The sequence below is a fragment of the Spinacia oleracea genome, chromosome 6, assembly GCF_020520425.1.
Source record: "Spinacia oleracea cultivar Varoflay chromosome 6, BTI_SOV_V1, whole genome shotgun sequence".
Lineage (NCBI taxonomy): Eukaryota > Viridiplantae > Streptophyta > Magnoliopsida > Caryophyllales > Amaranthaceae > Spinacia > Spinacia oleracea.
The window spans coordinates 94413613-94425856 of NC_079492.1; the positions used below are offsets into that span (position 1 = coordinate 94413613).

The 12244-nt window shown below is 33.7% G+C and overlaps 1 protein-coding gene across 1 annotated transcript; it reads right to left on the reverse strand.

Moving 5' to 3' along the window:
* Positions 1-4595: 4595 nt before the first annotated feature.
* LOC130463376 (uncharacterized) lies at positions 4596-5969 on the reverse strand. Its single transcript, XM_056832486.1, has one exon. It carries the CDS (start codon positions 5967-5969, stop codon positions 4596-4598), a length of 1374 nt encoding a protein of 457 aa, XP_056688464.1.
* Positions 5970-12244: the final 6275 nt, after the last annotated feature.

Genomic DNA, 12244 nt, shown 5'->3' on the forward strand with positions numbered 1-12244 from the left:
TAGGGTTTTATTAATTTCTTAATGGGATCCTCTTCCTCCAAATATCTTCCGAGTTATTCGGTTGGTACTTCTGGGCAACGAATTCCTGACTCAAACTGTGATTGGGGCTCGAAATGCATTTGTCCCAACAACGAGCACTCGTATTCTGGCGAGTATCTGAATAATTTGAGGTTGGCCCAGAAGGAGAACACGAGTACCCGAAATTATCTCAAAGCTTGGTTTGAGAAAATGGAAGTGGAGCCTGGTGAAGAGGTGGAGTCCAAATACGACGATCGAGTCCCCACACCAGCAGATCTGAGATTCTTTGGAGGAGACGAATATGATGAGGTATATTTCCTTATTTTTGGGTTTTTTTCCTGATTTTTCGAGTTAATTAGGGTTTACTCTGTTTTTGGGATTTTTTGTGTTTCTTGGAGAAAATCTGTGATTTTTGGTTGAAACGTAGGTTTTCTAATAAAATTAGGGTTACTCTGCATGTTCTGATTTTTTGTGATTTCTTGTGAATTGTAATGATTTTTTTTCATTTGTTGATGATTTTTGTGAATTTTTTTAGATTTAACATTGGTTCATTTTTTTTCATCATGCATGTCCCAAAAATGTTTGATTTTTGTGTTAAATGATGAAGTTTTCGAATTGCATGTCAGAGATTCGTTGATATTTTTTGTTAAATGATGAAGTTTACTAATTGCATGTCAGAGATCCCTTGATTTATTTTGTTAAATGATAAATTTTCGAATTGCATGTCAGAGATCCCTTGATTTTTTTGGTTAAATGATGAAGTTCATGAATTGCATGTCAGAGATCCCTTGATTTTTCTCGAATTTTATGAGTTTTTTTAAATTGCATGTTGAATACCATGAATGTTGGTCTGTTTTGGTTGATTTGGATGTTCAATTCCATGATTAATTTGATGATGTTGTTCTTTGATCTTGTTAAGTTGATCTAGTTCAGTTGCATGTTGCATGTTCTTTAAATTGCATGTTGAATCTCGTGGTTGTTCTTTGGTGATGTTGTTCAGTTCAGACATGTGTGATGGTCTTCGTATGATGATCTTGTGACTTGATCTATTTATGATGATCTTGTTCAGTTAAATTAATAAATCTCATGAATGTTTGTGATGATGTGAAATATATTAAACATATTATATGTCCCCTCTTGATTGCAAGGAACCCAATCACTCTGACTCATTCGACCTATACTATGTGGGTGAGTGTGAGAACACAACTGCTGGTCCAGAGGTTTCTGATGGGCAATGTTCGGTTTCGTCCCCAAACGTGAAGGAAGATGAAATAAAAAAAAAACCACCTAAGGGTGTTGATGATGCTTAGAGATAAGTGTGTCTTCTATAAACCCTCTTTTAATTATATTTGGATTGCTGGTTAGCTGTGGAGACATAAGGTGGAGTAGCCAACAACTGCGATCTGTTGTTGGCAAGGGGTGTTGTTGTTTTGTTGATGATGTGATAGGGTTTGGAGTGTATTCATGTCCTCTATTATTGCCTTGTTGCTTGAAACATGTTGCCTTGTTGATTGATGAATGTTGCCTTGGTGATTGATGAATGTTGCCTTGTGTGCTTGCTGATTTAATAATGTTGCCTGTTGAAACTGTGATATGTTTGCTGGTTGATTAGTGTTGCCTTGAGAGGGGTGAAAGCATATGGGATGGGTTTATGAATAAAATTTTAACATGTGATTGGAAAAAAACAGTTTCATTAAAGTCCCCTCTTATTGTTTGCCTTTCCTGAATGCTTGGTCTGTGATGTTAGGGTTTGAATGAGGTCTATGATGAGTCTTTCAGTGCTGAGAAACTATCCATGTTTCATAAACCACAGTGCGCCATTAGCATCCAGCCGTAGGCTGTATGAGGCTTTTGTGTGCTAATGGTTTGTGAACATGGTGTGGTTCAATGAAGCTTGGGGACATCGGAGACCAAATTTAACATGATTTGTTTTGGCTTTCCGATCTTTTGCCAGTTTTAATGTCTTAGGAATCAATGACATTGAATCCGTCACATATAAACTGGCATTAGACCGGGGAGGCAATTCATGTCTTGTTTACTTAGAGGTTAGTTGTCCCCAAAAGTGCCTTTGTATGTTACATCGATGATGAGTCTTTCATATGCTGAGAAACAATTCAAGTTACCTACACTCACTCGTGCTGCCATTAGTATCAGTGATGATGCTTCTCAGGTGCTAAGTGTGTGTAGGTTGAATTTGTTTCAATGATGCTTGGGGACATCTGAGATGAATTTTGATGTCATGCATGTTTCACTTTTGTTAGTTAGGTGGTCCTTCAAAGGGGATTGACTTATTTTTAAATATCCAATGCGATAGTTCACAATTTGTCAATTCCCTTTGGAAGGACCACCATGACACTTAAACAACATGTTTGGTTGTGGTGTTAATGATAATCAATGATGTTAAAGGTTGATATCCTGAGATTTATGTTTCAATACTTGTCCTTTAACTCCTTTTGTCTAATGGAGTGATTGTCATTTCACATGATCAGTAGTGAATATCAATCATTCCATTCGGCAAAAGGATGTTAAAGTTGAGAAAATATTGATACAATAGATCAATGATGCTATTCAACAACTCTGAGATTGGAACCCTAATGTTTGCTAATGTCCCATGTGTGAGTTTGATCATTGTTAAAATTTGGAAACATACTACATATATGCTGTAAATCAACCTAACTGAGATTGTTGTGCCTTGTCCATTGCTGCCTTGTTATTTGTTTTGAGTCATCTATGATGAGTCTTCATTTGCTGACACTCAAACCCTATATTCCATTAACACTCATGCGCCATTAGCATGAATAATGCTTCTCAGGAGCTAAGTGTTGGTGGATGGGGTTTGTGTGAGGGATGCTTGGGGACATTCTGAGATGGTTGTGTGTACTTGCTTCTATGTACTTGATGCCTTCTTCTTCATGCTTTGTTCAATGATGAATTGGTTTAAGCATATCGAATTTTACTTTTGTTGACGCATCGGTATCTAGGTGGTAAGATTTTCCATCTGAAAATGATGTGATATGCATTCTTTCCACTTAGATGCCGATGTGTTTAGAGAAGTGATTTTGCATATGACTTTCTAAGTATGTTGTAAGTAAATACCTTGCCTTTGGCTCATGGCCTTGTTTTTTTGAGTTGTTCAATGATGAAATAATTTAGTAACTCGAATATTACATCTTTTGACGCATCGGTTTCAAAGTGGGAATAAATTCCATCTGAAAATGATGTGATATGCATTCTTTCCATTTTGAAGCCGATGTGTTTAGAGTTGTGATTTTGCATGTCCTGAGTTTCCTACACTTTTAGTATCCTCTGTCAAATGGAGTGACTTTCCTTTCCCATTTCTGTTTGTGTTAGTCATTCACTCCATTTGGGAGGAGGATATTAAAGTTTAGGATTCAATGATGATGAACACATACAAACTGAGAACAACATGTCCCCATGCTTTGCCTTGGCTTGAAAATGAATTCATGTGTTGCCTTGAAAACATAAAGTTGTCCCCTTAATGGTTTAAGGAATGGCTGACTCATTAAATTGGTGTTTTGTGTTTCAATTACAACTAGAAATAATAAACATGATTGTGATTATGATGAACAAAAACTAAACTATGATTGTGATAACCTAGTTATTGTTGCTTTGTGCATTGCTGCCTAGTTATTGTTGCCTTGTTGATGCTGTCTTGTTCATGTTGCCTTGTGCATTGTTGCCTTATGATTTTGACTTATCCTGAAATCATATGTTAATATGCAATGTACATGTTCCCTTATGATTTTGAATAATCCTGAAATCATATGTTAATATGCAATGTACATGAATAACTACAAATATGTGAGTATGATGAACAAAAACTAAAGATTAACAACAATAAATTGATTCATTCATTCTTCCAGTTGATATGTTGCTTCCAAAATGTTTTAAATACATGTGATGCTTTCATTCAAGCTTACAAAAGTGACATTTTGTTTGCTCTTGTAACTTTTAGGAAATTTTGGTATTTACTACCTTAAAAATACACCATTTTTGTATTTACTACCTTATGTAATTTTTATTTTAAATTACTACCTTAAACTTCCAATTTTTTTTTATTTACTACCACTTTACAGATTTCTCATTTTAAAATTAAGATATCTCTTTCGTTTCTTAATCGTTTAATGTGATTCAAAGTTCATTATTCTCCTTGCTCTATAGGGATTTCATTGAGAACGACATTTCAAAATAATTCGTTTGATAATTCATATATATTTTAAACTTTTACATATAATATTTAAATCGTTTAACCTTTTGCAAAATTTTAAAAGCAAGATCTCTATGGAATCCTTACACATAAATGAGAAGAATGAGCTTTGAATCACTTAAAATGAATAAGAAACGAAAGAGATATCTCAATTTTAAAATGAGAAAATTGTAAAGTGGTAGTAAGTAAAAATAAATTGGAACTTTAAGGTAGTAATTTAAAATAAAATTTTCATAAGGTAGTAAATACAAAAGTGGTGTATTTTCAAGGTAGTAAATACTAAAAAATCCTAACTTTTAAAACATGTTCCCAAAACACAAAAAGTAATCTCTCGTTCTTGCTCTATACTTCACTGATTTGCTCTCCATTCATCAACAAGTTGTTTGCATTCATTCACAGCCCACCTTGGGGCCTTAACTTGTTCTGGCAGATTCCCCTCATCTTCTAAAATCTTTTTCTTGTTGTGTGGGAGTTGGTAGTCATTGTCCCCCTTGTGTTTCAAAATTTCATTTCCAACATATTGAAGTGACATCCACACATTAGATAGAGTCTTTGCATACAGTTCATTATATGCCTCAGTCACAGCACCACTTAAATCTTCAACTGTTTTAGGCATCTTTTTGTGCATTAGTGATTGAATTGACCTAAAGAACCCCAAGTCTAATATGTTACAATCTGGACTGTTTGCTGGCTGCTGAGTCAATATCAATGTGAAGCCATCTTGCTTGTAATGTTGCTGCCATTCTTGATCATTTTGCAAAATGTGTGCCTTTGCATTGTCTTGAATGATGTATATCACCCTTTCCCCCTCATGTGGTGGCCATTTCTCTTTAGTTGCTGGGATTAGGTAGTTGATTAGCATGGCCCTAGTTGCAATCTGATTAACTGACTTGATTGGTTTAGTCTCAATTGTCCCCTTGACTCTATTTTTGGATGTTCTCTTTGCTGCCACTGCATCTGTGAATGGAAATATACCAAGTTTCCCATCCCACTCACACTGCCCATCTTGTCCCCACCTTGGCCTTGCTACTGCTGCCATAAACATGAACTTTGGAATCTTAGTTCTTGATTTTCCCTTCCTGTGTGGAAATGGTTCATTGTTTGCTAAATAAACTCTTTGACTTTTTTGTGTAAGATAGAACCATTTCTCATCGATGTGAATGAAATCATACATGCTGTAATATGTGGGATCATTTGGTATTGAGTAGTCCATTAAGAGACCAAGTACCCACTTCATCCTTGCCATCTTGCATTCTTCTGAAATGCCTGGATTCAATGGACTTGAATGTGGTTTTATCTGTTTTCTTTTCACCATTCTCCAAACTGTTGTGGGACTCAAATTGAGCATCCTTACTAGATCAATAATGGTTGTTCTATCCCCCATGGCTATGGAGGCTATAGACTCATATGTTACTTGAATTCTCTTCCTCCCACAGTTGTGATATTTGCTATCATAGAAATACGAATCCATGGCTGCCTTATGTGCCAATGCTCTCTGCCATATTAGTCTAATTGTCTTCCTTGTGTAACCAAACTTTATAACAGCCTGCCTATTTGTCCCATGAATGAGTTCATCTGAATGCTTTTCTTTTCTTAAGAGAAGGAACAACAAGATTTCCAACCTTAATTCGTTGTTAATCCTTGGGGTTCTAGGCTTATGATGATTTTGCTCTGTTTCTGTTTGATGAATTGGAGATGGTGGGAACTCTTGTTGTGTTGGCATGTTCAAATCAAACAAAAATGGAACTGAGTGGTTATCTGATATACCTTATGTATGCTGTGGTCCCACTTCACATTCTTGTGCATATTCTTGTCCCACTTCATTCAGATCTGGCAATTGTTGATTTTGCTCAAAGTCCCCTATTTGATGAGCATTTACTTCACTTACAGCATTTTGGGTTGCCTCATCATCATCATAATCTGAATCAGAGTTCGTGCCGTCTCCTTCATCATCGGAAAAACCGAGGAACTCGTCCTCCTCTTGATCTGAAGCCATTAATGTCCCCTTGCTGATTAATTGTAGTGCATTTATTGCCTTTGGTTTTTTGTTGTTGTAACTGATATTAAAACAGTTGGAATTTATGAGGGTTTTTGGGTAGAAAATGACCCCTATTTATAAAGCGGATTTTTCATGAAATACCCCCGAATTATGGCGTAATTCACCAAATGCCCCTCGACTTTCAGAAATTCACCAAATGCCCCTCACAAATGACTTAATACCCAAAATACCCTTACTAATGACGCGCCGTTAGTCCTCCGTTAGCCTAATTTTTAAATTCACCAAATACCCCTATTTTATTACTTATTTCATATAATACCCCTATTCTGAAACTTAATTCACCAAATACACATAACTTAAAATTACCCATTTTGATGCTCAGCGGCTAGTTTTTATGTTTGAAAATTAGCCGTTGCTTATTGTTTGCTTATAAAAACCCCTTTTCTGACTATTTATTGTAGTTTTTCTATTGTTTTGTTAATTTCATATCATTTTTGTCATGAGTTTTCTTTCAAAATCATCATCCACACCCATGAATCCACATATGTAAGAGTCCCAAACAATTTCTAATATTATGGGAGGAAATTTCCATCTGAGGCTCCGATACAACACTCAGTAAGTTTCAATTATGATCCAATAAGTTCAGGCCTCATCCAGTAAAGACAATGCACTTTAGCTGAGCAAAAGGCCAAAAAACCCCATTTTCAGAGGGATCTTATGTAAGTGAAGCTGAAGTAATTCAATCTAAAGCTAACACCTTAATATTCTTATTGTCCGAATGGTAAAGAAACTAAGAAATCAAGTTCAATAACACATACATTTTTATCACAACCTCGATTTCAACTTGGATTCATGATGTGAAAATCTTGAGTTTGGAGGCAAATCTTTGTGCCAAGATTCATGTTTTTTCACTGGTTCATGAGCTTTGGAACATACCTTAGTTTCATTTTTTTTTCTTGTTCCCTCAAATCCAAAAATAGACATTTGTCCATAAATCTGACCATGTCAATAGGACCTAGCTCAAAAAAAAAGTGGGAAAACCTTTATGCCTCGACTGTAAGGTTGAGAGAAAGTTAGGAGATTGAAGAAAGATGTTTGGAGGCAGTAGAGACAGGAGACAAAAGGGAGTTAACGTTAAATATGTGGCATGGAAGCAATAGAAGCCGAGGTAGCTGGAACATATGCGTTAGAATAAAATTAATAAGAGCTTTATTTTTAATCTGTTTGCATATGTTAAAGATATTTCCCATATTGAAAAAGGAATACCTTCCGATTGCGTGGTAAATATAATTAATTGGTCACATAAAGAATAAGGTACAAAAGAAGTAGCTATTTTCTTGAAGAGTTGCGACGTTTTGAGGTGTTTTTAGGAGTGTTTTCTGTTTTAGTGTTGTACCAGAGCTTCAGATTGAGTGTTGTATCAGATATTCGGATGTCAAATTTTCTCCCATGATAACAAAATTTATTTGGGACTCTTACATATGTGGACTCATTGGGTGTGGATGATGATTTTGAAAGAAAACTCATGACAAAAATGATATGAAATTAACAAAATAATAGGAAAACTACAATAAACCGTCAGAAAAAGAGTATTTATAAGCAAACAATAAGCAACGGCTAATTTCCAAACACAAAAACTAGCCGTTGAGCATCAAAATGAGTAATTTTATGTTATTGGTATTTGGTGAATTAAGTTTCTGAATAAGGGTATTTGGTGAAATAAGTATTAAAATAGGGGTATTTGGTGAATTTGAAAATTAGGTTAACGGAGGACTAACGGCGCATCATTAGTAAGGGTATTTTGGGTATTAAGTCATTTGTGAGGGGCATTTGGTGAATTTCTGAAAGTCGAGGGGCATTTGGTGAATTGCGCCAAAATTCGGGGGTATTTCATGAAAAATCCGATTTATAAAGGGTGGTAAATGTAGAAAGTTTGGAGGGAAAAAGTTTGGAGGGAAAACTTTTTGCTAAATTTCTGTTTTTGGAGGGAAGTGTAAAAAGGGAAGTGGACTTTCCCAATTTGGGAAGTCTTCCCTCCGTTTTTTTCTGTTGCTGTAATCTCATTGGATGAAATAAATCCACCTCATGTACTTTGGTCCCCACTTCAATCAGATTTTTTCTGATTTTTGATTAATTAAATGAAAATATCCCCTTTCCCATAATTCTTTTATATTTTCTCTCTCCTTACTTTAATCTTTAAAAAAGAATCTCTTACACATTCTTACACACAATCATTTCTCTTACACCCAATCATTACACTTATACCCATACAAACCAAGATTCTATTTTTCTTAAAAACCCCCCAAGATTCCAAATGGATACAACATTTATAAATGGAGGGAGTACTATGATTATATTAATATTAAATGTAATTATTGTTATTAATAAATAATTATGATTATTGTAGTTATTATTTACGGAGTATTATTATGAGTATTGTTATAAATATTAACATTATATTAATTATTTATTTTTTATTTTTAATTATTTAATTATTTAATTATTTATTTTTTATTATTTTATTATTTTATTATTTTATTATTTATTATTTATTACTTCCTCCATTCTTTATTAAATGACACAATTGTACTTTTGGCACTATTCATATAATATACTTTGACCATCAATTGTGATTTATACTTAACAAAAAATATAGTCATGTGGGGTCTTGTTATAATCGTCTCATCCTATAGATTTATAATATCAAACTTTTATAATTTTTAACCATTGATAATAAAAGGTATTAATGGTTGAAATATTGCATTGGCAAACGTGACAAAAAAATTGTGTCATTTAATAAAGAATGGGGGAAGTATTTATTATTTATTATTTATTATTTATTATTTATTATTATTTATTATTTATTATCATTCAGTTCAGTTCAGTTCAGTTCAGCTCCATTAAATTCAGTTCAGTTCAGTTCAGTTCAGTTCAGCTAAATAAAGTTCAGAAAAACAGGGCCTTAGACCCTAAAAGTTACAATTAGACAATTTTTTTTAGAAACGGAGGGAATTCATAAAACCAACCATGTGACTATGTGAACCAACCATGTGACTATGTGAGTAGCGGGTACCCAAACATGTGTCTGAAGTCTTAAAAATCTAGATCGCTGGTTTCCTTCTGTCCGCTGAACAGCCATTGGATCCTACACCATGAAAAGACATCACAAAAAACCAAAGAATCTCTTAATACAGAGCCCAACACAGAACAACACACCAAATTTCACCACAATTTGTGGGGGACACACCCATTAAACAAATAGTAGTACTACTACGGTACTACCCTATTCTTTCATGTGACTACCCATAAATACAACAATTTTAATAAAAAAATATATCCATTAATTATAGAGGTAGCACTCCCTTACAAAATACTCCATCCGTTCTAAAATATTATGGACGTTTTGAGTTTTGATACTATTTACAAATTTAAATTTAATTATCATTTGTGATTTATGAGTAAGGAAAAATATAGTCGGGTGAGATCTTGTTTGATTCGTCTCAATATATAATTTCGGAATATCAATTTCTTATAATTTTTACGAATACAAAATTAGAGATATTAATGTCCAAACATTTACATTGACAAGCGTGAAAAGGTAAAGTGTCCCCATTATTTTGAAACAGAGGGAGTAAGATTGAATCAACACGACACAAACACAGAAATTACGGAGAAAACGTATGTAGTCGATTGAACATATCACAAAATCAACCCGAACACGATCTATTTAGTTTAAATTATCATATGCAATTATCTTACTTTTACATAGTTTTGATAAATTTTATAAACAACACGAAATTAACACGAAATCAGGTATGAATATGACCTGAGATGACATGTTTGAGAGCACTTTGATACCAAATTTGAATCTACACCCTCCTTATATAAATAAAGGAAATCATTAACTGAATTATTTAGTAGTCTAGTACCCAAAAAAAAAAAAAAAAACTGAAAACGGCAGCTACTATGAATAAAGTAACAAGTGTGTTAGCACTCCAAGCTATTATACTAGTTATGCATACCATGGTGAGTTGCAAGGAGGTGGAGGCTACAATAAACACTATATCGGCATCTCCGGCTGTTCTTCCATACCCATCCACGACTCCGTCTGATTCATCTTCTTCTATTTCACCAACCATTTCCTCGTTTTTCCCTACGGCACCTTCGCCGAGTGGTAGTGTGGTGGCATTTGGTCCAGCACCGAGCTCCGGTGAGATTATTGGGAGGCCTACTTCATCTACTTGTTCTGTTAATCTAGGCTTATGTTCTATTGTTGTCACTTCCTTCTTGTTTTATTTTTTTGTTATGACTTGATTCATTAAGCTTCTCTCTATTATAAACAATCCACTCCTTTAATTTTATGTGTATTTCTTTCTTATACTCCCTCCGTTTCTTTTTGTTGTATCCGTTTCTATTTTAAGCGTTTCATATTGTTGTATCCATTTAGAATCTATTCTATTTTTGGACATACATTTTATCCTAAAATACCCTTACATTTCTATCTAATTACCAAAATACCTAAAGATTCTACCCATATTCCCACCTATTTTCTCCACCCATAATATTTAATTCTTTTCCCTTCCCCATATACACACTCTCTCACCTCCTTTATCACCCATCATTATCACTCCTCTTTCTTACCTTATTTCTTTATTATTTTCTCACTCCTTTATTTATTATAATCTCTTACACCCAATCATTTCTCTTACACCCAATCATTACACTTATACCCATACAAACCAATATTCCAATTTTCTTAAAAACCACACCAGATTCCAAATGGATACATCAAAAAGAAATGGAGGAAGTACTATTTATTAGGGGTAATTACATTGTATACACATAGGTACTTCGTTAATTAAGGTCATTTATTACAACATAGAACACCAGTGTTTATACAAATTTAATGGGAACTAGGAAGTAATTCAAAATAGGTTTAGGAAAATTAAGTTCAAATTTAATGGGAACTATAATTTAATGGGAACTATGAAGTAATTCAAAATAGGTTTAGGAAAATTAAGTTCAAATAGAATCAGACAAGTGAATTCGAGTCAAATTGAAGTGAACCAAAACAGAGCCGTAACTCTCAAACCCAATTGCAAGTTGAAGGAAAACCAGTTACATAAAGTTAAATCAGTTCAAGTTGCTCAAATAGATAGATTAAATCACTTCAATTCTCCACTTGAACAGATGAGGTGAACATTTATACTTCATCCGTTTCGGAAATATCGCACCATGGTTAACTTTTATTCTTCTAACCATTACTTTGACTCTTAATATCTCTAATCGTGTGCAAGTAAAAAATATAAAAAATTAATATTTAGAAAATATATATCAATACGAATCTAACATGACCCCACATGGCTAAAATTTTCTTACGTACGAATCACAAAAAATGACCAAAGTCGAGTGTAAATAGTGTAAAAAAGTAAATGGTGCAATATTTCCGGAACGGAGGAATTATATATATAAATGTTTTGAAAAAAATAATACCCATAAGATTACGTGCTTTTCTCTATCTCATTCGATACATTTGTTTTCGATTTTCCAGATTCATAATATAATAATATTTTAGCTTCACCTGAGATAAGTACATTTTCTTGTACATGATATTACAAAACTTATCCATACATATTGGACATATATACCTTCTTTCGGAGGTCATGAATGGTAGTTTTCGATCAACATTGATCAAACTTTCTTTGGTCATACTTTCATGGCAATACATGATAAATAACAATATCATCGTCCAACTTGGAGGTATAATATAACTAATAATGTTATTTATGGTTCTTCAGGACCATAATATACTATCCATTAGAAAGACATTACATAGCTTTATCGTATATTTTAAAATGATTCATATTTGTACAAGAATTCTTTCATTAATATATATATTTCAAAACTCTAAAATACTCAAACTACTGGTTGAGACGACATCTCAAAAATAATCTTTTAGAGTTTTGATAATATCTCATCACTGTTGGGATGTTTATATG

Coding starts and splice junctions, on each gene's coding strand:
- LOC130463376 (XM_056832486.1), bottom strand. CDS start 5,969: ATGCCAACACAACAAGAGTTCCCACCATCTCCAATTCATCAAACAGAA.